This window comes from Pleurodeles waltl, chromosome 6 (genome assembly GCF_031143425.1).
Source record: "Pleurodeles waltl isolate 20211129_DDA chromosome 6, aPleWal1.hap1.20221129, whole genome shotgun sequence".
NCBI classification, from domain to species: Eukaryota; Metazoa; Chordata; class Amphibia; order Caudata; family Salamandridae; genus Pleurodeles; species Pleurodeles waltl.
In genome coordinates, this window is record NC_090445.1 from 672517821 (window position 1) to 672545323 (window position 27503).

General features: G+C 47.4%; 1 protein-coding gene across 1 annotated transcript in view; it reads left to right on the forward strand.

Annotated features, from left to right (window-relative positions):
* The window catches only part of LOC138301661 (olfactory receptor 6F1-like), a 167604-nt gene that overhangs the window by 106653 nt on the left and 33448 nt on the right, over window positions 1-27503 (forward strand). The window contains exon 4 of the mRNA XM_069242175.1: window positions 4815-4917. Coding sequence (XP_069098276.1) covers window positions 4815-4917 — 103 coding nt within the window. The remainder of the gene's footprint in view (window positions 1-4814; window positions 4918-27503) is intronic.

Consider the following 27503-nt stretch of genomic DNA (forward strand, 5'->3'; position numbering starts at 1 on the left):
TGGGTTTCCCTAGGCCAGGGCGAGTTACGTAGGCTAGGCCCCTTCGTAAGGCATGGCCTGTGCCCCCCCCACCCCACCTCTGTAGAGTGCCAAGTACATGTATACATGCCCCTGTGTCATCTATGTGGAAAGATGACACTCATAGCCATGTAGGCCATATCCCAGGAATTTGCATCTGTAGAGGCCAAGAGCACGGCGTAGTGCAGGGGACTGCTGTGTCTGTATTGTCCGCCAACGGTAGCGGTAAGCCATGCACTCAACCTGTCTTTCTTCTGTCATCCCCCCCCTTGTTGTGCTCTCCCTGTCCTTTTGTGCATCAGCATCATCAGGCGGAGGTACAGTGGCACCGGAGCACAAGGGAGCTGCATCCCCCATGGCCATGGAGGGCCACACCACAGACTCTGAATACACCAGTGGGACGGAGGGCGAGGGGAGCTTCACGTCAGTCACCGGATCAGCAAACATCGACACGGACTCGTCCGCCGATGGGAGCTCCCTTGTGGTGGTGGCACCATCTGTGCCCCCCACTTCTACAGGTACAGCCACCACCCCCCCTACCAGCACCGCCCTCCCAGAAGCCCCTCAGCCTTCGCTCCGTGCCCGCTCACCCAGGAGGGTGGGCATCACCTTCGCCCCAGGCACCTCAGCCCCTGCCCCTTTCACCCCAGCTGCCCTCAGTGAGGAGGCCATTGACCTCCTCAGGTCACTCACTGTTGGGCAGTCTACAATTGTGAATGCCATCCAGGGTGTAGAAAGGGAGTTGCAACACACTAATGCATTCCTGGAGGGCATTCATTCTGGTCAGGCTGCACATCATCGAACCCTGCAATCTCTGGCCTCAGCACTGATGGCAGCCATTGTCCCTGTGTCTAGCCTCCCCCCTCCAACTTCCTCCACCCAGACCCAACCCCCTGTACCCCAGCCTATCCCAACCACACCATCAGACAAGAATGCACACACCTCAACACACTAAAGTAGCTCAGGCAAACATAGGCACCACACATCCCACAGGCACTCAAACAAGCTTCACCCACATACAGACACAGCAACATCCACTGCCTCCACTGTGTCCCCCTCCTCGTCGTCTCCCTCCTCCCTCCCAGTGTCGTCTACACTCTCACCTGCATGCACTACATCTACAGGCACTAGGACTCGCACAAGAACACCCAGCACCACACCCCGCTCACCTGCACTCACCACCCCCACTACCATTTACACGTCCCCTGTGTCCACTCCCAGTGTGTCTGTGATGCCCCCTCCCAAAGTACACTGAGGGACCGTCATGCCACACACCGCTGCACAGGTCAGAGACAGCAAAGGCAAGCACCGTTGAACAGGGCAAAGACCGCCATGGCAAAGCACCGCTGAACAGGTCATAGTCAGCAAAGGCAAGCACCACTGAACAGGGCAAAGACCGCCATGGTGAAGACCGCTGCACAGGGCAAAGACCGCCATGGCAAAGCACCACTGAACAGGTCAGAGACAGCAAAGGCAAGCACCGCTGAACAGGGTAAAGACCGCCATGGCAAAGCACCACTGAACAGGTCAGAGACAGCAAAGGCAAGCACAGCTGAACAGGGCAAAGACTGCCATGGTGAAAACCGCTGAACAGGGCAAAGACCGCCAATTCAAGCATCGTTAGCCCGTGTGCAGCTGGGACAGTGACGGAACTGGGAACGTCACGGGGAGCGTGATGCACTCTGGGCACCATTCCCCCTCCAGAACCAGGGGAGACCTGCATCCACTCCTTCTGTCATGCACAGGATGAAGCACTCTGGGCACCAGTCCCCCTCCAGAACCAGTGGAGACTGTTATCCACTTGAGAGACTGTGTCTTTGCACTCCCCAGGATGGTACAGTGGGCAAACCACCCACCTGAGAGACTTGAGAGACTGTGGCTTTGCACTCCCCAGGAAGGTACAGTGGGCAAACCACCCACTTGAGAGACTTGAGAGACTGTGGCTTTGCACTCCCCAGGATGGTACAGTGGGCAAACCACCCACTTGAGGGACTTGAGAGACTTTGGCTTTGCACTCCCCAGGATGGTACAGTGGGCAAACCACCCACTTGAGAGACTTGAGAGACTGTGGCTTTGCACTCACCAGGATGGTACAGTGGGCAAACCACCCACTGTAGAGACTTGAGTGACTGTGGCTTTGCACTCCCCAGGATGGTACAGTGGGCAAACCACCCACTTGAGAGACTGTGGCTTTGCACTCCCCAGGATGGTACAGTGGGCAAACCACCCACTTGAGAGACTTGAGAGACTGTGGCTTTGCACTCCCCAGAATAAAGCAGTGGGCAAACCACCCACTTGAGAGACTTGAGAGACTGTGGCTTTGCACTCCCCAGGATGGTACAGTGGGCAAACCACCCACTTGAGAGACTTGAGAGACTGTTGCTTTGCACTCCCCAGGATAAAGCAGTGGGCAAACCACCCACTTGAGAGACTTGTCAGACTGTGGCTTTGCACTCCCCAGGATGGTACAGTGGGCAAACCACCCACTGTAGAGACTTGAGAGACTGTGGCTTTGCACTCCCCAGGATAAAGCAGTGGGCAAACCACCCACTTGAGAGACTTGTGAGACTGTGGCTTTGCACTCCCCAGGATGGTACAGTGGGCAAACCACCCACTGTAGAGACTTGAGAGACTGTGGCTTTGCACTCCCCAGGATAAAGCAGTGGGCAAACCACCCATTTGAGAGACTTGAAAGACTGTGGCTTTGCACTCCCCAGGATACATCAATGGGCATGGAGCCCCGTCGTGGATCTGGTGTGGTGCTCTAATCTGGCTGAGGTGCCCCCCCTTCCCTTACCCCTGAGGTGCCTGTTGTATTTCTATCTGATGCCCCTGCAGTGTTCTCTCCGTTTGTGGACAGGTATCTAGTGTGGCCTCGCCCATGCATTGTGGGCCCAGTGGTCCACGGACATTGATATGTGCATACCTGCAGTACTAATCGTGATGTATGATTTTTAGAATGTTTATATATATCTGTATATATTTGGTTACTGTATTTTGATACATTACAAAGTTTGAACTGATTTCCTTTTGTCTTTGCATTCTTCCGGGGGGGTTGTGGGTTGTAACTGTGCTGTTTGGAAATTCATTGGTGTGTGTGTTGTAGTGGGTGAGGGTCGGGGTCGGGGTGGGGGTGTTGCGTGTGTGTGTCCCTCCCCCCCCCCATGTCGTAGGTGCAGTACTCACCGTTGTCTTCGGCGCCTATGTTGCTGGTGTTCGTAGAGGAGCAGGAACACAAGCGCAGGGAGTATTTGTAGTTTCGGCTCCATGGTGGCCTCCTTCCTCGTGGAGTGTGTTGAGCTGAGCGTTTTCCCATTGTAAGAGCTGTTTCCGCCGTGTTTTTATCCACGGTGAATCCGCCCCGAAAAGGTGGCGGATTGGCGGGTTGTGATACTGTGGGCAGTACATTGTCTTCCGCCTGTCTGTTGGCGGTGACCGCCGCGCTGCTTGTCTGTACCGCCGTGGCGGTCGGAGTGTTAAAGTGGCTGTCTATGTTGGCAATTTCCGCCACGGTCATATTTCCCTTTTTTTTGTCCGCCGTCCTGTTTGCGGTATTACCGCAGCTTTAACACCGTCCGCCAGGGTTGTAATGACTACCTGTGTCCCTTTTTAAAAAGCAGCTATATTCTTCTATAATTAACTTTTTGGATTAGTATCATAATAACCTAATCAGAAAGACTTAAATTCCCTAGAGTACCCGCGAGTGTTCTATTAAAAATGTCCAGGGCCAAATGGCCGAATGTATATCTGCCCTCTTCATCTGACATTCCTTCACATAAACGAGGGCAGAGGTTTTTTTTCTAGCTTGCTCTGCTCCAAAGCTATTTATGAGGCCAACAGGGTCTGCACCTCCATGGGGGTGGAGGAGCATCGTCCCCCTCCCCCGCCAGCAGTGACAGCTACAAAACATTTACCAAACAACGACAATAAACTTTGTTTATTATCGTTGTTTGGTAAAAGGGGCATCAGTGATGTTCTTGCAAAATAAAACAAAATGTATAAATCAGTCCTAAGAGTAAGTTTCTGGCTCGTCTACAAATCTTGCACAATACAACATATTATGCCCGCTGTAGGAACGCAAGTTGCACCATGTGGCACACTGTAGCATCCTGATCATGTTTGTTTTTAATTTCCCTGTGATTTCCCCCTGTGGATGTGTGAGCCCAGTAAAGGTGGGACACATTTTGTGTTGCTCCACAGAAGAACACAGAGATCTGCGTTTCGCACACTCAAACTGATTCTGAATGCTGAATGCTGGCCCATTAGAAGGAGGTTGGAGAGTGACGGAGCGAAACGGTTCATGGTGGTTTGTCGTTAATGCAGGGGTCAGCGCCTTTCTACCTGTAACTTTGGGAGCTGTGCAAGTAAAAAGACGTGTCATAAAACATGAACAGCACAAACTCTTCATCACTCAAGCCTAACCATGTAATCTAACCTCCTAAACTCCCTCTAAACATTGCCTAGTAAAAATCCTCTGCAAGGTTGCTGTGCGCCAAATATAATTCTTAGACATTTCCAAACCACACTCTGTACTTGTGCATCTCCCTGATTTCAATCATTCAGTCAGTATGGACTATGCTCTTCATGTTAAGTTGCAGGCAATGTCCTTATTTCTGCCTGAAGACTAGATAATCCAACCAAAACTGCCCTGAGCTTTGCTTGCACACTACGGTATGTGGAATATGTAGCGGAACGTGTGAATGTAATGCGTTCTGCTGTTAAATATGGCATGCCAGCGAGCTGCTAACACCAGAACACTCCAGCTTCTGTCACATCCAATATCTTCTTTTATACAGGCTTTGCATTTGCCTTTTACAAGAGTGAGATGTTGAAACTGTGGTTGTTGAAAGAAAGCAAGCTTCCAATTTCTCTTCATATAATTCTTGCTTCTTCCATCAGGTAATGATAGTGATAATTAAAGGATGAGGTGGGTGAAAGCCTTCATACCCACTTCACCCGGCCTGTCAGGGTACAGGAGCAAAGCAACAGACTACAGGCAGACACTGGCTTCACCCTACCTCCTTTTTAAATGTGTGAGGAATTTCATAGAAAACGGTGGTCTTGAAGAATATATATTAAAAAAATATGTGCTTACGACCAACCAGCTCAAAGTCCAAGCAGTAACCTGAAAATTCCTATTGCTGCCAGAACAAGAGCCCACTGGTCTGTTCCAGAATGCGAGGATTCACTCAAAGGAAAAGACTGTAAGTAAAGCTCTACATAAAACACAGTTTGAAAACATGAGGGCGAACACAGTTTAAAACCCAATACAAAACACCTTTCCCTTTAAGGCAAACAAAATTAAACGAATCCCAAACAAATAAAGGTATGTTATTATTACATAAAATAATCATTGAATTTACTTGATGCTTTAATCACGCGAGAACTGACTTTCTTCTGACCAGTACAAGGTGTCACAGATTCTCTGTCAGAAGAGGATACTGACACTTGCTCAGGAACATATGGGTCCTGGAAAATGTCCTCAGCTGAGTGGTTATGAACAACAACACCTGGATCTGGCCAAGCTAAAAATCAGTCTTACAACATGCATTTTCCTTCCCCTTAATCACTTCAATTTGCTGTTGAAAAATCTTAACCAGACTTCTCTTATTCCATCACCTCTTTCCCTGAAGAAGGACGGCACCTTTAGAGACTCGTAAGTCACGAACTGATAACGTTAGCTTTGATTCACCTTTGCTGACCTTACAAGACTTTTTTATGTAATCTTTTTATTTAAATTCTGCTCAGTACACCAACTTAACATCATCATGTACCAATATGTCGACACAGTCAAAAGAGAAAACCATACACCTTTCCTCATCTTATTCCAATATTGTCTTACAATGATTGACAGAAATACTGACCATCCCTAGGCGTCAACCCCACCTCCCCCACCCCTACTCTCCTTTTATGGACATTATCCAAGAGTTCCAAATCATTTCATATTTTTGTAAACATCCTCAGCTTTTATAAATTACTTGCTCCACTCTTTGGCACCAATCCATGTCTCTCTTCCACTTCTGTATCCCAGGGGGCTAATTTATTCCCCACGACCTTGCTATGTTTCGCTTTGCCACCCCCACTGCCAACTTTAACCATGCCTTCTTATGTCTGGGCCACCCCTCCTCCCCTGTTACGTGTAGGATGAGCCAGCGGGCTTCCAGGAGAACAGTGTTCCCAGTGACCCTAGTCATTATGTTCGTCACCTTTCACTTGTATTCCTCAATTGTGGGACAGGCCTACAAGATGTGAAAAAAGTACCCTACCCCTCCGCAGTCTCTATCACAACTAGGGGAATCACAGCACCCCAGTCGATATAGTAGTGTACCGGAGTAATACGCCCTGTACAATATCCGGAGTTGTATTAATCAGAACCGTACTCTTATTGCAGTCTCTCTTGGGCTCTGGGTTGCCTCTGCCCAGTCATCCTCCCCGAGCGGGCCCACATCACCCTTCCAGGCTTCCTTCAGCATGCAGAGAGTCTGGGGAGTTGTTCATGATATTTTTGTATATCAGTAAAATAGCTTTGTCCAGCATGGGATCTAACAATAAGCAATCTTCCAGTGGGGATGATTCTGGGAGTGCGTCCCCATCCATCATATGGCAACACAAGTATTCCGACTATCTCATATCTTATTCAGTGTGCAGGTCCTTAAAGAAAATAAACTTCCCCACTTTCCAAATGTCTCTGTGGTGTTCAATTCCCAACAGGCTCCATTTGCGGTATCCCTTCAAATGCCCACCTGTCCCAGAGTGGGGTCATATCTGTACACCTATGCTCCCAACCCAGGAATCTGGTGGCTTCTCTCCATATCCTCACCACTGATTGTGTATGCCTCGGGAGGCAATTCTCCCAATTCCTGACATAAAGGATTGAGGGGTATCCCCTGCTGCCCATAGCTTCCCTGTCGACTCAGTATGCAGGTTCCTCAGTATCTGCTAAAACCCACTCATTAATTATGGCCAGTTGCGCTGCCCAGTATTATAGCTGCACATTAGGGACTCCCAACCTATCCTAGAACACCCCTCTCTGGAGCTTAGTAAGTTCAATGCAGGAGCTGCCTCCATTCCCGGGGAGCCACCCCAACTCACCATTGATCTTACGGAAGTAGTCTGTCCACACCCGATACAGGGTATTCTGCAAAACATTTAAGAGCTGGGGGAGCGTCTTCATTTTAAAGAGCAGCCGTCAGCGAACCAAAGACACAGGGTGGGTTCTCCAATGGTCCACATCCCCGTGCAACCGCTCCAACTATGGAGTCAGGTTTTTCACCAAGAATGATTCTGTACTAGGTATTATATAAATACACAAATATCAGAAACAATCCCTCACCACTGGAGCCTCGCATCTGGGTGGGAGGGTAGACTTTCTCCTTGCTAGGGTGAAAATAAGAGATTTGTCCCAGTTGATGTGATATCCAGAGTAGCTCTTGAATACCTGAAAAACATGAAGTATCTTATGTACTGTTTTTTGGGGGTGGGTCCCATATATTAGTATGTTGTCCATAGATAGAGAGATGCTCTCTTTCCAGCCTCCGTTCCCTGAGATTTCCCATATAAGGGGATCCTTCCTCACCCATGTTGCCAATGGCTCTAATGCCAATGCAAAAATCATTGGGGACAGAGGGTAGTCTTCTCCGGTGCCCTTGTGGAGAGAGAATGGCCGGGACAGTGCTCCATTTACCTTTGCCTTTACCAGGTTATCCTGATATAGTAGCCTCACTGAGGCACAGAATCGTTGACCAAAGCCCAGCTTGTCGAGGACTGCAAATAAGTTTGGCCACTCGATAATGTTGAATGCCTTCTATGTATCCAACAAGAGTAGCATCGCATAGCAGTCATAAGGTGGCCTGGCCATGTGCATGACTCCAAAGATTCAACGGAGATTCAGTCTTGTGCCCCTGTGTGGCATAAACCCAGATTGGTCTGGGTGGATCACCGTAGTGTAATCTATTGGCCAGAATCTTTGCTAGTACCTTGACTTCCGCATTGAGGAGTGAGATCTGTCTGTATGATCTACATTCAGCCGGGGGCTTGCCCTGCTTAGGGATTACAATGACAGTAGCCATTCTTTGGTCCACTGGAAGGCGGCCTTCTTGTTTAGCAGTTTGAAACATTGCTAACGTGTTTAGCAGCTTTGGTGGATACACAATTTTACAGCTCCACAGGGAGGCCAGTGGGCCCGGTGCATTTCCGGGCTTGAGCTCCCTGATAACTCTCCCAACCTCATCCACTGTCAAGTCCTAATATAGAGCCACCCTATCCTCTTTGAACAAAGAAGGGGGAGTGAAGTCTCCATGAAGCTCAGTGCATTCTTCTGTCTGATAGGTGGTTGTAGTTGTGAAGGTGTCTTTGTATAATCTTGCAATGGACTCGTCTATGGCCTCCCCTGTAACCTGCATCTCCCCTGTTGCGTCTCTTATTTCAACTACCCAGTTCCTGCCTCTATCCCGCTTCTCCAGCCGGGCCAAATGTTTGCCGACTTTGTCGCCAGTGTCATAGAACCTGAACCGCTAGAGCGTGAGTCCTGGCAGCAACCCCAGGTCTTTGAGCTCCCGCTGCCAGAGTCAGAGCTTATGAGTTAGGGCGGGATCGGCTTCTCATCCCGGTAACCTGCATCTCCCCTGTTGCATCTCGTATCTCAACTACCCAGTTCTTGTCTCTATCCCACTTCTCCAGCAGGACCAAAAGTTTGCCAGCTTTGTCGCCAGTGTCATAGAACCTGAACCGCTGGAGCGTGAATCATGGCAGCAACCCCAGGTCATTGAGCACCCGCTGCCAGAGTGGGAGCTTATGAGTTAGGGCGGGATCAGCTTCTCACCACGGATAATTCTGCCTCTACCTTTTGAATATCCTTCTCCAGAGGCCTGCATTACATGAGTCTTTCTTTGTGTGCACTGCCTATCAGCGTCTGGGCGTGACCCATCAGAGCTCTCTTGGAGGCTTCCCACAATGTGGTGGCCAATCCACTATGCCTTTGTTTTCCTGGAAATATTGTTCTGTGCACTCTTGGAGCTTGTGTTGTATTCTCCTATCCTTTAGTAGCCACAGGCTTATCCTGGGGGGCAGGGTCCAGGACCTAGTCCTTACAAGAATTTTTAATCATTAACCAACCACCAGTACAAAAAGTTTTATCTTGTGAAATGTTTGTTGTATCAAAATAATCCTTCCTCAGAGTATGTTGTAAAGCTACAGTGGATGCTATTTCATCATTACCCATTCCATGTTCATTACTGCCACCTTTGTTATCCAAGCACACAGGAAATAAATTAATATGAACCTTACATCCATGATTAAAGGAAAAGGGTGATTCCCCGATAGTACGTTGAGATATTGTATTGTATCCCCATATCTGGAACTTCAGAAATTTATGAACATTATGTCCTGATGCTAAAGTTGTTTGAATCCTTTCCTTGACTATCCTATTTGGTCTCTCTCCTCTAAACCACTAGAAGACGATGAATAGAGAGCAGTTTTCAAATGTTGACTTCATGTTATTTAAAAAATGAGCAAATGTGATCTACCAGGAAATGAGTACCATTGTCAGTGACATTGTGTTTCTGTGTACCTTTCATGATAAACACACTCTCTAGAAATGTGATAGAACCAGTACTAGATGGATCAACAAAAGATCAATATTTCCATTTTGAATGATAATCAACAAACAAAATAAAATACCTAGTGCTGCTTGGCAAGACAGAATAGGAGCCAGAAAAATCTAATGCTGCCTTGTCCCAGGCAGTGTCAGGATGAGGAACAGGATGCAATGACGATTCACTAGTTTTCTGATGTTTGCCTAAAAGAAGACATTCAAAACACTTATTGACGGGGGACCAATAAAATTGCTTCAGAATTTACATGTTTTGGTAATTCCAAAATGACCTTGATGCAGCAATAAATTCAGACCATTTCTCAGACTACTTTCAAGAGGTAAAAAGATGACACTTCTCATGATCATGTTCTTGACAATAGACAATTCCTCTGAAATTTGAAGAAACATTTTAAAATCACCTGACAAGTATCTACTTTCAGGCGAACCATTCATATTAAACTGTCTCACTTTCTGCAACTTTTTCTCAGACAGATACCTATCAATCAATCGATAAATCAATCAATCACAACATTTGTAGAGCGCACTACGTACCCGTTAGGGTTTCAAGGCGCTGAAGGGGGGGGATGCTGCTACTGGTCGAAGAGCCAGGTCTTAAGAAGTCTCCTGAAGGTGAGAAGGTCCTGGGTCTGTCGCAGGGAGGTCGGGAGTGTGTTCCAGGTCTTGGCGGCAAGGTAGGAGAAGGATCGGCCACCGGAGGTCTTGTGCTGGATGCGGGGGACGATGGCGAGGGCGAAGTTGGCAGAGCGGAGTTGGCGGGTGGGGGCGTAGAAGTTGAGTCTGTTGTTCAGGTAGGCTGGTCCGGCGTTGTGGAGTGCCTTGTGAGCGTGGGTGAGGAGCTTGAAGGTGATCCTCTTGTCCACGGGGAGCCAGTGGAGGTCTCTCAGGTGGTGGGAGATGTGGCAGCGGTGGGGTACGTCGAGGACCAGCCGGGCGGAGGCGTTTTGGATGCGTTGGAGGCGTCAGATGTCTTTTGCTGGGATGCCTGTGTAGAGTGCGTTGCCGTAGTCTAGTCTGCTGCTGACGAGGGCCTGGGTCACCGTTCTTCTGGTTTCCGTCGGGATCCATTTGTAGATTCTACAGAGCATGCGGAGGGTGTTGTAGCAGGAGGAGGCAACTGCGTTGACCTGCTTGGACATGGTGAGGGCGGAGTCGAGGATGAAACCCAGGTTGCGTGCGTGGTTGGCTGGCATTGGCGGGGCTCCCAGCGAGGTGGGCCACCAGGAGTCGTCCCAGGCGGAGGGGGTGCGTCCGAGGATGAGGACCTCCGTCTTGTCAGAGTTCAGCTTCAGGCGGCTGTATCTCATCCACTCGGCGATGGACTTCATTCCCTCGTGGAGGTTGGCTTTGGCGATGTGTGGGTCTTTGGTGAGGGAGAGGATGAGCTGGGTGTCGTCGGCGTAAGAGAGAATGTTGAGGTTGTGCTGACGGGCCAGTTGTGCGAGGGGGGCAATGTAGATGTTGAACAGCGTAGGGCTCAGTGAGGAGCCTTGGGGTACGCCGCAAATGATGTTGGTGGCTTCGGAGCGGAAGGGTGGGAGGCAGACTCTCTGGGTTCTGCCGCAGAGGAATGAGGAGATCCAGTTGAGGGCTTTTTCTTGTATTCCGGCTTCATGGAGGCGTGTTAGCAGGGTGCGATGGCAGACCGTGTCGAAGGCTGCGGATAGGTGCAGGAGGATGAGGGCTGATGTTTCGCCGTTGTCCATTTGCTGTCTGATGTCGTCTGTGGCGGCGAAAAGTGCAGTCTCGGTGCTGTGGTTGCGTCTGAAACCGGACTGGGAGGAGTCCAGGATGGAGTTGTCCTCGAGGTGGTGGGTAAGCTGAGCGTTGACGATCTTCTCGATGACCGTCGCCGGGAAGGGGAGCAGGGAGATCGGTCTGCAGTTTTTGAGGTCGTTGGGGTCTGCCTTGGGCTTCTTAAGGAGGGCGTGGATTTCGGCGTGCTTCCAGCTTTCCGGGAAAGTTGCGGTTTCTAAGGATAAGTTGATGACCTTTCGAAGTTGGGGGGCGATGGTAGAGTCAGCTTTGTTGTAAACGTGGTGGGGGCATGGGTCTGAAGGGGATCCTGAGTGAATGGAGTTCATGATCTTGCGTGTTTCAGTGTTGTCTACGTAGGTCCAGGCGGTCAAGCGGTTGGTGCAGGTGGAGTTTTTTGGGGTGGGGTCTGCCGGAGGCGTGGTGTTGAGGCTGTTGTGGATGTCGGCGATCTTCTGATAGAAAAAGGTGGACAGGGCGTCGCAGAGTCTCTTTCTGATACCATACCAACACATTCACTAACCTTATCCAATACTCCTTCCATACATTCAGTGTCATCCAACATATCATCATTATCACAATATTCTAGTGACATGTGTGCCAAACAATCAGCGTGGAAGTTCTTCCCGCAAGGAAGATGTTTAACTCGGAAAATGTACTCTGAAGTTATGACACCAATCTAACCTATCTCGCAGACATGTTGCTAGTACAGCCTCCACTATGACTGTGAACCAATGGTTTGAGATCGGTGTATAGCTCAAATTCACTACCTCAAATGTACATTCTGAATTTTTTCCCTGTCCATATGCATGGTAATGCACTATTATCCATGGTGCTGTAGAGCTTCTCAGAGTGCTCCAATGTCCTGAAGGCAAACGGTACCGTCCACACTTTCCTAGCTACCAGTTGACTGAGTACATCCCCGAGCCCAGTAAACTAGCAGTCTCAGAGATCAAGCACCTGTTCCTAGTCCTAAAAACTTTAAGGCTGGTGCATCTTTAATTAACTTTTTGACTCTTCCAAAGGCTTTGTCCAAAATGCTTGACACAAAACTTCACCCCTTTTCAACAGATTTCTCAATGGTTGAACAACTTGAGCGTAGCCTTGAACGAAAAAAGCATAATACTAAGCAAAACCTAGAAATGATCGAAGGGCATCTCTATCCTTGGGAGGAGCAGCATCCCTAATAGCCTTGATTAGACAAAACCTGGGTTTAATGCCTGTGGAAGAAATTGTGTGCCCTAAGTGTTCCTATTCTTGCACACCAAACTTACACTTACTACTTCTGATGGGCATTTCTGTTTTCAACAACACATTCAAGACTTTACTTAAAATAACATTATGTGACTCAAGACTCTGCAAAAATAAGTACATCATTTTGAAAGGCTTGTACACCTTACATATCCCTAAATAAATTGTCTTTAACTTCTGGAATACACAAGCTGCCGAGGATATACCAAAAGTCAACCGGAGATGTTTATACACACCAAACAGTCATAAAAGTCATGACTTCTTGTGACTCTGGTGTGAGTGGAACTGGTGATATGCCAAACAAAGCTCAATTATGGAAAATAAATTCTCCTTCCTCCCCAGGTTAGCTAACAGCTCATGTATCTCAGGAAGGCGATGACAATCAATGAAAATGTTTCATTAAAAGTGTGTAAATTGGCATACAATCTTTTCTCTCTCAATCTTTTCCTTGCCCCAACTATGGGAGAAACCCATTCACGTAATTTAGTGGGTTTAATAATACGGTCAGAACATAACCCTCTTAAAACCTGTTTAATTTCTTCTTTAATACTGAGCGGCACTGGACTAACTTTGTGAACCACAGGTGGTGCTTGTGGTTTGAGTTTGATACAATGCTCAAAGCCTTTGACGAATCCCACTTGTTCATGAAACACATCAGCAAATTCATGTGGAATACTGTCAAGTATGGAACCACGATTAACATTCTCAACCCAGGATATGAGCAACTCACCAAAAACTAAAGGATTCTCAGCACCTGGTTTAAGATATACCCCATTTTTGCCAAGTCCTGCCAACCAGTAATGTTTTTACCCTTCACAGTGTTATACATTTTAGTGGTTGTGGTTCTTCCTAAACACTCAATACTCGACATAAATTGACCAAGCATATCAATATCCTTCCCAAAAAAAAGCTTTGGATTGATATCTGTGGGTACGCATTCCGTTGCAGTGGACCGCAGCGCGATCTGAGTGTTTGGCTCGGGGCGTGCCGCGGTTCCTGGCGGCCAGGTGTGCCGTACCACGCCCCTTCTGTTCTCTATTTCCTTACACGAGGACCCAAAGTGGGCATGGGGCCTCGGTGAGTTTTGGCCGAGGCACGCCCTCGATATTTGCCATGAGCACCCTCCCCGCAACCCCTCACTTACCTACTGCAGCGTGTTCCTTTCTTATTTTTTCCCTTCTTTCTCCTTTTCCTCTTTTCCTTATTTTTATACTCAGCAGCCATGTTCTTCTTTCTCCCAGCATGCCTTTCTTTTTCCTGCATGCCTTAGGACCCTTTCCCAAAATGGCATCTTTTCTCTATGTTCTCCTATGATTTTTTCCCAATCCAATGTGGTGCCTTTCTTCTTCCTGTTGGTCGTTTCCTGTTTTAGGGTATATAAGGTGTGTGATTCTTGTTCTCCTTGCGCTGCAACACTTCCTTTTGTGGTGATCTTCGCTCCTGGTGTTTTTTCTCCAGTTTTTTCCCTCACTTGTTCCAGTTTCTTCCAGTATTGTTTTCTTGTTGAAAGACTTACCTTTTTGCTTCTTTTTTGTTCCAGGGAGTTCCTGCTATAGAGGTTTTTGCCTTTGCGTTTTTTTCCTCTGGGACTCCTCCTGGAGGGCACGGACTGCCTTTTGGCATTCCTTCGTCAGCAGCACCGTGGCTACCAGAAAGGGTCACTGTTTGACCTGGCCCTTTTTGCAGGGTCATCCCCAATCTTTTTGCCTCCTTCCTCCTATTTTTCCTGGCCTGTTTTTGTTGGCTTTTGAACTCTGAGCACTTTACCACTGCTAACCAGTGCTACAGTGCATATGCTCTCAGTGTAAATTGTACTGTTAATTGCTTTTTCCATGATTGGCATATTTGATTTACTACTAAGTCCCTAGTAAAATGCACTAGAGGTGCCCAGGGCCTGCAAATCAACTGCTACTAGTGGACCTGCAGCACTGATTGTGCCACCCACATAAGTAGCCCTGTAATCATGTCTCAGACTTGCCACTGCAGTGTCTGAGTGTGCAGTTTTAAACTGTAAATTCAACTTGGCAAGTGTCCCCACTTGCCAGGCCTAACCCTTCCCTTTTCCTACATATAAGACACCCCTAAGGTAAGCCCTAGGTAGCCCCATGGGCAGGGTGCAGTGTATGGTTAAGGTAGGAAATATACTATTGTGTTTTATATGTCCTGACAGTGAAATACTGCCAAATTTGGTTTTCACTGTTGCACAGCCTATCTCTCTCATAGGTTAACCTGGGGGCTGCATTTAAACATGATCAAAGCTTGGCTTCTCTTTGGGAGCAAATAGACATGTGGAGTTTGGGACCTCTGAACTTACAATTTAAAAATACAGTAAAGTTGGTTTTAAGATTGTGGGGGTGATTCTGACCCCGGCGGTCCTTGACCGCCGGGGCCAGGGTCGGCGGGAGCACCGCCAACAGGCTGGCGGTGCCCCGCAGGGCATTCTGACCGCGGCGGTTTGGCCGCGGTCAGAAGAGGAAAACCGGCGGTCTCCCGCTGGTTTTCCGCTGCCCTGCTGAATCAAGCTGCGCCGCCATGGGGATTCAGACACCCCATACCGCCATCCTGTTCCTGGCGGTTCGCCCGCCAGGAACAGGATGGCGGTATGGGGTGTCGTGGGGCCCCTGGGGGCCCCTGCAGTGCCCATGCCAATGGCATGGGCACTGCAGGGGCCCCCGTAAGGGGGCCCCACAAAGAATTTCAGTGTCTGCTTAGCAGACGCTGAAATTCACGACGGGTGCAACTGCACCCGTCGCACCTTCCCACTCCGCCGGCTCCATTCGGAGCCGGCTTCCTCGTGGAAAGGGGGTTTCTCGCTGGGATGGCGGGCGGCCTTCTGGCGGTCGCCCGCCAGCCCAGCGGGAAACACAAAATAACCGCAGCGGTCTACTGACCGCGGTGCGGTATTCTGGAGGGGGGAACTCTGGCGGGCGGCCTCCGCCGCCCGCCAGAGTTAGAATGACCCCTTGTGTGTTTGAAAATGCCACTTTTAGAAAGTGGGCATTTTCTTGCTTGAACCATTTTTGTGACTCTGTCTTTTTGCGGATTTCCTGTCTGGGTTAGTTTGACATTTGGGCTTTTGGCATCTCTCTACAGACAGTGACACAAAGGGGGCTGGGGTGTAGCCTGCATATTCTGATGAGCCATTGTGCTAGGAGGGAGGGAAGGAGTGGGCACTCGCACCTGAATGGGCTGTGCCTGCCCTCACACAATGCAGACTCCAACCCCCTGGTGTGTGTCTGAGGCAATGCCTGGGCAAGGCAGGATTTCACAAACAAGTGAGACTTTTCCTTTGAAGTAAGCCTACTACAATGGCCAAAATGGGTATAAGAAGAGGACCCAAAACCACATACTTTAGACACTTCTTGGGGTAGAGACTCTACCTCACAGACACTTCCTGGAGAAGAAAACTGGAACCAGAATCTGCATCCTGCCAAAAAGAACTGCCTGGCTGCCCAAAGGACTCACCTGACTGCTTTCTGTGAAGGACTGCTGCCTTGCTGTTGCCCTGCTGCCTTGCTGCTCTCTGGCTGTGGTGAAGAAGTGCTATTCAAGGGCTTAGATAGAGCTTGCCTCCTGTTCCCTGAAGTCTCAGGACCAAAAAGACTTCACTCTTGCAACTGGACTCCTTGTGCGGTGAAAATTCAATGCACAGCTTGCTAAAAACGACATACAGCCTGCCATGTGGTGAGAAATTCACTGCACGCCGAACTGGAACAACGCAGCATGACTTCACAAGGAGAAGATCGACGCGGCACCTGCGTTGTGACCGGAACTTCGAGACATTGCCCACCGGATTGACGCACTGCCGACCTGGGATGATGCAGCCCGACTTCCAGAGGGGAATCGACGCAGCGCCTGCTGTGTGGGAGAAAATTCCCTACAACGCAGACCAGATCGACGCAGCACTTGGGACTTCGCTCCGCAAGCCCAGGATTCCACTCACGGATCCTAGGGCGTCTGAAAACCGCGCAAACCGAAGAGGATCCACGATCGAGCACTGGAAATCGCCGCACAGCCATCCCTGCATGGAAACTAAACGACACATCGCTGTGTGCAGCCCGAGAAATCGACGCACACCCCTTTGTTTCCACGCTTCTCCTCCTCTGCGGCCCTTTGTGGAGGTTTTTCATGCGAACCAGGTACTTTGTGCTTGAAAGAGACTTTGTTTGCTTTAAAAAGACTTAAGACACTTTATATCACTTTTCAGTGATCTCTACATTTACTTATTGCATCTTTGATCGTGTTGACCTGCAAATATCCAGATAAATATTATATATTTTTCTAAACACTGTGTGGTGTATTTTTGTGGTGCTATTGTGGTGTTATTGTATGATTTATTGCACAAATACTTTACACATTGCCTTCTAAGTTAAGCCTAACTGCTCAGTGCCAAGCTACCAGAGGGTGGGCACAGGATAATTTGGATTGTGTGTGACTTACCCTGACTAGAGTGAGAGTCCTTGCTTGGACAGGGGGTAACCTGACTGCCAAACGAATACTCAATTTCTAACAGTTGCCCTTAACTTGGTCAAGGCAGAACCTACAAGGATCAAGTTCACTCTGCAGTTCAAGTTGGCCAGAGACAGAAATGACAAGTAGCCCATGACAGATTGCAGCGCAAAACCAACCAGACTTCATCGAACAGTATGGAAAGTACCTCAACGGCTGCTGCAGAACCCAACCAGTCGTTACTCTTAACCATTCAACAGCAAGCCCAGGAACTGCAGCAATAACGAAATGAAAATGCGGGTTTACGACAAGCCCTGGTATCCCGAACCACAGATGTTCCCACTGTCTCTGCTACCACGCCACGTTTTTCAGGAGATCCAAATAAGCTACAAGAATTCCTCAATGCTCTGGCAGTCTATTTTGCCTTTCGACTAACGCAATTTGCGCAAGAGAAAACTAAAGTGGGTTACCTCATCAGTGCCTTGTCTGGTCCTGCCTTGGCCTGGGCACCTCCGTTAGTAGCCTCCAATGACCTGTGCTGTCTGACTATTCAGTTTGTGTCACTGCATTTAAACAAATCTTTGAACACCCGGGATTGGAGGCATCAGCGGAGGAAGCTTTATGTGATATTCAGCAAGGTACCCAAGATGTTCTCCAATATAGAACGTGCTTTAGACAACTGGCAGCAGAGAGGACATGGGTAGAACGTACCCTGGTGACTCTGTTCCGTAGAGGTCTACGAGATGAAATAAAAGATGAACTAGTACATTCAGCTAGAGTGGAATTTACGAGGATTGATGGATTTAGCGCTTTCCATAGAGTATCGTCTACAGGAACGCCGCCTGGAAAAGTGGAAAACTTGTGAAACTTCTCATGCAGGAAACCCGCATACAATGGTCCATCGTTCCAAAGAGTCTTGACCAGAACTAAGAGAAGCAATAGAAGGGGGACCAATGCAAATAGACGCCGCTTGTGGCCCTCTCATGGCTAGTGAGTGTGAAAATAAATGAGGAAGAGAATTATGCCTGTACTGTGGATCTGCTGGCCACTTGCTTCATGGTTGCCCAGTCCATTCTGTGAAGTCCTTGTGAAACGCCAATTACCGTCCTCTTTGAGAAGGGAGGAGACGGGATTCTCTGAGATACCTCCAATCTGTTCTTCTAAAGAAGATGCAACTGCCCTGTTTTTGTTACCAGTTACCCTGCAGTTACCTGAAGTAGCAAAGAAAGAGATTTGGCATTATTAGACTATGGAGCCAGTGGAATTTATCTGGATGCGACCTGGGCCAAGAAACAAAAAATTCCCCGACTACTGAAGGACGTTCCAGAACAGGTCAATACTGTAGATGGATCCTTCTTAGCATCCGGTCCTGTCATCAGTACTATTCCTACCCTACGTCTACACTTTGGAAAGCAACAGGAACATGTCTCTTTTGACTTAATCTCCTTTCCTAATCATACAATAAACTGAGGAATGCCCTGGTTTACATGGTACAATCCTTATACCAATTGGGAAACCAGAACTATTTCTCTGTCTTCCAAATTCTGTCAAGACCATTGTTATGTCTCTGAAACCTATTGGTCCCCAAAGAAGATGTTATCTACAGAACCTGAATTAGGGTGTTCCATAAACTCTATTTCATGGGTACCTAGCCATTATCTGGATTATATAGGCGTGTACCATTCTCCTGGAACCTGAAGCGGTTGTACCCTTTGGTAGAATGTACTCTCTTACGGAACCTGAAAAGAAGATACTCTAGCACTACCTGCAAGAAAATCTACAGAGAGGTATCATTGCACCATCTTCTTCTCCCGCTGGAGCTCCCCTCTTCTTCGTGCCCAAAAAGACAATGAATCTACATTCCTGTTAGACTTTCGTGGAATAAATAAAATCACTATAAAAGACCAATATCAACTACCTCTCATCAAAGACATATTGGAGCAGTTAGGGGGGCACAGATCTTTTCAGAATTAGACCTTCGGGGAGCGTCCCATCTTTTAAGAATTAAGGAAGGTGATGAATGAAAGACCGCTTTTGGTACACCTTTTGGTCACTACGAATATAGGGTAATGCCCCTTTGGTTTAACAAACGCCCCATCTATTTTTCAAAGATTCATCAACTCTACTGAACCCGAGAAATGTGAATTTGACAAGACAAAGGTAAAATATTTAGGATATCACATTAGTCAGATCGGTATCTCCATGGATCCAGAGAAAGTTCAGGCCATTTTAGAGTGGTCATCCCCCTCGTCCATCAAAGAAACTCAGTGTTTTTAGGACTGGCCAACTTTTATCGCCAAGTTATTGCAGACTTTTCTCAACAAACTAGGCAAATCACCAAGACTCTTAAAAAAGATAGTTTGCAAAACGGTTTCATCTGGACGGATGTGGCTGAAAACGCTTTCCAAAACCTAAAACAAGCTTTCACCCAAGCACCTATACTATGGCATCTGGACACCAGCAAAACAATTTATTGTAGTCATTGATGCTTCAGAATGAGCTATTGGGGCACCATTATTACAAAGACAGGACGATGACGGATTAGAACTTCCAATATTTTATGTCTCATGTACTCTCTGAGTCTGAGCAAAATTATTCGGTGTTGTAAAGAAAACTTTTAGCACTAAAAACAGCAGCCATGTTCTTCTTTCTCCCAGCATGCCTTTCTTTTTCCTGCATGCCTTAGGACCCTTTCCCAAAATGGCATATTTTCTCTATGTTCTCCTATGATTCTTTCCCAGTCCAATATGGAGTCTTCCTTCTTCCTGTTGGTCATTTCCTGTTTTAGGGTATAATAGGTGTGTGATTCTTGTTCTCCTTGCGCTGCAATACTTCCTTTGGTGGTGGTCTTCGCTGCTGGTGTTTTTTCTCCATTTTTTTCTGTTGCTTGTTTCAGTTTCTTCCAGTGTTGTTTTCTTGTTGGAATACCTACCTTTTTGGTCCTTTTATGTTCCAGGGAGTTCCTGCTATAGAGGTTTTTCCCTTTGGGGTTTTTTCCTCTGGGACTCCTGGAGGGCATGGACTGTCTTTTGGTGTTCTTTCGTCAGCAGCACTGTGGCTACCAGAAAGGGCTGCCCTTACCTTGGTCAAGGCAGAACCTACAAGGATCAGGTCCACTCTGCAGTTCCAGTGGGCCAGAGACAGAAACGACGAGTAGCCCGTGACACAGTCAATGCCATTCCTCCCATAGTAATAAAATGTTGAATCTTTCAATATTGTTATTGGAGATTCTGAATTAGCCAAGACCTTCAAAGAAGCTTTGTTCATAATGGCATTAACTGAAGGTCCCTTTACTATACTTGAAATAGTCACAGAATTGCATTCCATTGTGAAAATAACATTACTAAGGGCCTCGTTAGGAGTTTGGCGGGTGTGCACTGTGATGGTGGTGGTGGCGGCTACGGTCCCACTACCATCGGCTTGGCGGTCGGACCACTGTATTACAAATCATGAAATCCTATGGAGCAAAGGCCACTGTGGTCCCACTGGTACCACCAGACAGCGTAGACTGCCGCTGTGATAAGGCAGCACAAGTTTCCTCCAGACACAATATGAGGTTGCACACTGCCAATGTGACTGTGGCAGTCCAACCATCAAGTCCCAGCAGGTGGAAACGGAGAGTATAAAGGGAGCAACTCACCTGCAGGCAGTGTTACACGTTCTATGCCACCATGGAGCCCATCACACACTTCCTGTCGCTGCTGATTGAAGGTGCACAAAATCCACTCAGCTGTGGATGCAACTGACCACACCTACCTATGTCATTACACTCAACAATAGATCGTCGCACCATCCACATGATATGGGGGTCACGCTGTGGGCATCAAGTGCACTTATCATTGTGTACACAGTCAGAGTCATTCACAAAGAATGACACATTCACAGCCAGTATATGCCCCCTTTGAGCAGGTCACTCACACTGCACTGTAACACTACACAAAAACTCACATCTGCAAATCTTAGACACAAGGACAATGAAGTGTACATAACATTGTGTCACACAACACCAACAACACAGAAACATCACATCCACAAATACAACTGACATCCTCGCATTGCACACATGCCATGGACTGTTGTCAGACTCAACACACATAAGTATGGATGTGTCATGGAACACAAACACCACTCCCATTAAACATCCCTGGTGTGAACCTACACATCACCCACACTGCAACACAATGGAAGCACAATGGGATGCATAATAGCCACAGAGACAAATAAACAAAGCTCACTATGCAAACAATATCTGCACATTAGGGATAGGGGCATCAGGAGCACTCAGGGAAGGATGCTGCACCAGGACATATATCACTTTGCACATGCCACTAAAACAACATTTGCACAGGAACTGACCGTATTTGTATCTCAGGGACAAACAATACTAGAGCCAAGTGACATGCCTATCTCCAGAATGTAGAAGTGCAAGTCAAGAAAGCAAATACAAGAGCAGCTACATGGACCATACATCTAAATGAAGTAGCTGCAAGGTACACACAGCAAAATAGACACATGCACAGTCAAATTCGAACAAAGTTAGCACAATCACACACCGTCCATGTCTGCACAAAGAAAACTCAAGCTGCCACACATGAGACCAATATACAATCCATATCAGGGGGACAATTTTAACACAATACATTCTGATATTAGACAACACAAGATGAAATACTTACCGTACCAAGCAGAACACAATGAAGTGACACCCCAATTGCATCATCAAATACATATCCATACAGTCAACATCTGCTTTTATCCTGGGTGACACCAGCACTGCTCACAAAGTCATATTTTCATAACAACAGCAAATAGATAAGCAATCAGGCTGAAACACACACAACTGTAGGCAGACAACACAAATCACTATGAAACAACGTAAAGGTAGAAAAGTAATTGTAGCACAAATGTGTACCCAAAAAAACAACAATTTCGGTTTATTTGAAACAAAACGATTATGAACAAAGGCCATTGGCCAGTTTATCATAAAATCATTGCACAGTACTGTGCCTAAACTTCACTCCTATAACTGCAAGGGAACCTCCACAAGAAGGGGCATCAAGTGGGCAGACAGGCACCTCAGAGATCATGCTTGGGGGATCAGATCTAGGATGGGTGGGTTTGGATTTGGGAGGAATGGAGTCTTTCTTAGGAGGGATGGGCTTCTTCTTGAGAGGGAGGGATATGGGTGCTTGCAGGGGGGCAGGTGGGACAGGGGAGGGCTTGGATTCAGAACAGATGGGTTAGGATGTGGGTTGAGCCTCTTAGGTTTGGCACAGGTGGAGGGAACAGGGGAAAGGGCAAGTTTCAGAGGTTGAGGGAGTGGACAACTGGTTTGTGGGTGTAGATGTGTGTGCGTGTGTGAGGTATACTTTTGTTTGGGTGGTGTCTATGGTGTGTGTGAATATGGGTGTTTGTGCGTCTTGAGAGACTTGGAGATGGAGGTAGTGGGTGATGGAGCAGTGGCTGTGTGTGTCTGTTGGGGTGGTGTCTGCAGGTATGATTGTAGTGGTGGATGTTTGTGTGTCTGTCAGGGTGGTGTCTGCAGGTATGGTGGATCTCTGTGTGTCTTTTGGGGTGGTGTCTGCAAGTATGATGAATGTGGTGGATGTCTGTGTGTCTATTGGACTGGTGTTTGCAAGTATGGTGGGTGAGGTGGATGTGTTACTGTTGGAAATGGGGTCTCTGGTTGGCAGTCAGTTTGCACTCTGTCCAAGCAGAGACCCTCGCTCTAGTTAGGGCAATGGCAATACACACTTAGATAGCCCCTGCCCACCCCCTTGGTCGCTTGGCACAAGCAGTCAGGCATATCTCTAAGGCCATGTGTAAAGTATTTGTACCAACACAAACAGTAATACAGTGTAAACACTACAAAATGGACACCACCAGTTTAGAAAAATAGCCAACATTTATCTAAATCAAACAAGACCAAAATGACAAAAATCCAACATACAGAAGTCAAGATATGATTTTTTTTTAACTAAAAAGAGTCTTACTCCATAGAAAACTTTGGAAATGTTTTTACACAAAGTACCTGCTTTGTATCAGAAATAAAGCCACACTGGCGAGCCTGCATCAGAAAAGTCAGCGATGCATTGTTTCCATACTCGCAAGTGAGGCCATGCGATGTTTCTTCCCCAGTCGGGTAGGCAATGCATCATTTTTCTCTCCCACAAGAGGGAGATGCATCGATTTCTGGTTGGGACACCACGGATCTGTGCAAGTTCACACTGATTTTGATGCCCAGCGATGATGCATGTGAAATCCATCCGCACAGTGCTGTAAAACTGTGCTGCGTAGGGTTGTGTCGCTTTTACTGCTACAATGCAGTTGGTGCTTCAAAGTTTTCCTTGCACGGCATCCTGTGCGTGGATTTCAGGTCTTTTTCTACCACCTTCATCTTTCAAGGGCTCAGGCACTGGTTAGGGCACCACTTGGCACGGCAGTTGTCTCGGCAGAGAGTCAGGTGCTGGCAAAGGACGTTTTTGATGGCCGTGAGAATTCAAAACAGGAGGCAAGCTCAACCCAAGTCCTTGGAGATTCTTCAAAAGCAGGAATATACCACAAAGTCCAGTCTTTGTCCTCTTTCAGGCAATAGCAGAAACTGCAGGCCAACACAGCAAAGCACAGTCACAGTCAAAAGGGCAGTACTCCTCCTTCAGCTCTTAAGCTCATCTCCTTGCAGAGGTTCCTCTTGGTTCCAGAAGTAATCTGAAAATCTGGGTTTTTGGGTCCACTACTTATACCCCTTACTGCTTTTGAAGTAGGCAAACTTCAAAGGAAAGTCTCTGTTGCTCACAAGATCCTTCCTGCCCAGGCCGGCTCCAGACTCACACCAAGGTGTTGGAGACTGCATTGTGTGAGGGCAGGCACAGCCCATTCAGGTATAAGTGACCACTCTTCCTTCCACTCTAGCCCAGATAGCCCATCAGGATATGCAGGCTACCTCCTAGCTCCCTTTGTGTCACTGTCTAGTGGTGATTCACAAACAGTCCAATTGTCAGGCTGACCCAGACAGGGAATATACCAGCAGGTAAAGTCACAGAATGGTTTAAGCAAGAAAATGCCCACTTTTTAAAAGTGGCATTTCCAAACAGACAATGTACAAAACAACTCTACCAAAAGATGTATTTTTAGATTGTGAGTTCAGAGACCCCAAACTCCACATCTCTATCTGTTCCCAAAGGGAAACTACACCTAAAAGTTATTTAAAGGCAGCCCCCATGTTAACCTATGAAAGATATTTGCCTTGCAACAGTGAAAAACAAATTTGGCAGTATTTCACTTTTAGGCCATGTAAAACACACCAATGTGCCACCTTTAACATACACTGCACCCTGCCCATGGGGTTATCTAGGGCCTACCTTAGGGGTGCCTTACATGTACAAAAAGGGAAGGTTTGGGCCTGGCAAGAGGGTACACTAGCAAGGTCAAATTTTCAGTTTAAAACTGCACACACAGACACTGCAGTGGCAGGTCTGATCCATGTTTACAGGGCTACTCATGTGGGTGGCACAATCAGTACTGCAGGGCCTCTAGTGGCATTTGATTTACAGGCCCTGGGCACTTGTAATACATTTTATTAGGGACTTACTAGTAAACAAAATATGCCAATCAAGGATAAACCAATCACCAAAACAGGTTACACAGAGAGCACATGCACTTTAGCACTGGTTAGCAGTGGTAAAGTGCTCAGTGTCCTAAAGCCAACAAAAACTGGTCAGAAACATTAGGAGGAAGAAGGCAAAAAGTTTGGGGACGACCCTGCAAAAAGGGCCAGGTCCAACAGTCACTGCCTGTTGTGGTGGTACCTGTGGGTATGTGGGTTAGTGGGGGTGGTGGGGTCTGCTGAAGTGGTGACTGATGTATGTGTGGATTTATGTTGAGTGCCTGTATGCCAGTGGGTCTTGTGGTGTTTGTGTTTATGTGTGCTGCTTGTGTGTGTTGAGATGGGTGCGTGCAGATGCATCTGTGTTCTTGGGATAGGTAGGGGAATGGGGGATTTGGACTGGGAAGAGGGAGGTGGAGAGGGACAGAATATGGGGGTTGGCTAGCTGTCATCAGTGAGGAGGCGGGAACCTGAAAAGATCTTTGTAGGCCAGGCACTATGAATGCCTTCTGGGAAAACATTGGTCTGCTGAAGTTGGCCAAACATTGGATGGCATTCTTAATCGCAGCCTGACCCACAGAGATGTTCGTCAGGAGGTCAATAGTCTCCTCACTCAGGGTAGCAGGGATAACAGGGGCTGGGGTGGAGGTGCCTATGCTGAGGAGAAGCCCACCCTCTTCGCTGAGTGGGCATGGCCAACTGGGTAGGGAGCAACAGGAAGGGTGGCAATAGAACTAGGGGTGGCAGACAAAGATGGTACAGGAGTACATCCTGATGGGTCAGCCACCACTAGGGAGTCGCCACTGGTGGTAGAATCAGAAGATGAGGATGTAGACCTGGTCTCCTGCATAGCACTTTTCCTCACTCTCGGGCCACAGGGTCCCTCTGTGTCAGTGGTGTCTTGACCTGAGACACCATGGCCAGATGCTTCCCCACTTGGCTGTGCCCTGTCTCCTTCACTTACATAGGATGGTGCTGAAAATACAAAGAAGAAAAGGATCACCACATGTTTCTGATCACACTGGAACAACAGCTGTGATTAGCAAACATTAACATGATGTCAAGTAGGCCCCAGGAACACACTCCACTTAAGTGGCCCCTACATGTACCCCACACAAGGCCATGCAGACATTTATTTTTCACAAACAAAATAACACAACAATGTGAAATGATGCTCCCAGAACATGCCATGGTGCTGACAACAGTACAATAGCCTGAAGAAGGTGACATGGAATTACATGTGTCACACTGGAAACAATGCATACTTCACCAAAATACATTTTTCCCTATGGAGTCATGGAGGTAGTACCAATGTTGCTCTGATATGCCACACATTTGGCATGGAAATGTACACTGTAGACACCATGGGCAAATTGACAAGGAGATATGTCCCTAAAATCCATAACACAATGAATCAGCAAGCCCCAGGGAACTACCCACTAATATCTGGCACCCCTTAGAGTTACAAACTCTGATTGCATCATTAGAAGCCATTAGTCCTTTGTACGTTGGAGGGACACAGAGATTTGCAAGTACCTGTAGTAGGCCCTCAACATGGTGCCCAATGGGAAGCTACACCACTGTCTCTATTTTGGTCGTGCAAACCCAGGCATCTGTGGATGAATGGTTGTACCCAACTACATGGGATTTCAACATAACTGCAAGTCACTCCATTGACGTATGACAATAGTCAGGTTACAAACCTTCCCCATTACACAAGAGCAGCACACTTTACTACATGATGCCACATCAATGGCCTGGAAGTGCACATTGTGGCTAAAACATCTAGTCATACACATCTTGTCCCTCATTGCTAATGTAGTTGTAAATGCCAAATGACATGCAATGATGGTTGAGAGTATATGTCAGCCAACAATCAATGGTGACACACTAGTTTCTGTGACACTACATAAAATGTACTCCCATTGCAAATGCCCTATGCCACACACAGGTTGGCATGCACATATGTGTGAGGGAATGCATTACTCATCCCATGAATACAGGTAGACCATGCATGAAACAACAGTGTACACATTTTTTTAAAAGAGAAATGGATACATGCTAACATGTAGGCACAAGGAATGTTGGCAACGGTGATGGCACACAAATCATGTCCATGGACATTCCCCACTTACCAAGGCAAAGTATTGACCTGAAGTTGGCCCTAAGAACTATGCATGCTCTGTCACAAGCATGATGGCTATCTTCACATCACAGACAGTAGTGAGGAACACAAAACCCTCACACACTAAAGACAAGTAGCCTCTGAGTGGCAGATGCCAATATACTCATTTGACCAGACACATGGCTGAGGACAGTGCTCCATCACTTCCTTACATTTGGCCTGTAACACTGAGGTGTAGTGGTCTGTTGCATAGAATTTACACCCTTTATAACAACAAACAATATTTGATTAATCAATGTACACAGTCATGTGCTGTTCCTGGGGAGCAAATTGTTTGTGGATTGTAGATAGTTGTGTCCTAGGTCCCTGGGACAATAGGCAAAGCACATCAGTATGCACCACATGACATATCTACACAAACAGTCCCTCATCTATTGTGTCACACATGACACAACCCTAATCGTCAGGGGGATATGTCAGAACCTAACACATGAACTTGGCAATGTGACAGGCAGGGTTATGCCCTGTACTCTCCCCCTTGTGGCTGATGTTCTCCCATCAAACGCTCATCAAGGTCCATGTAGGCCGCCACCAGAATGTGGGCCATTAGGGAGGTTGTCGTCCAACATGCGCTTGCTGTGCTGGGAGGAGAGCCCCAGCTTGACCTCAGCGATCTTTTGAAACAAGCT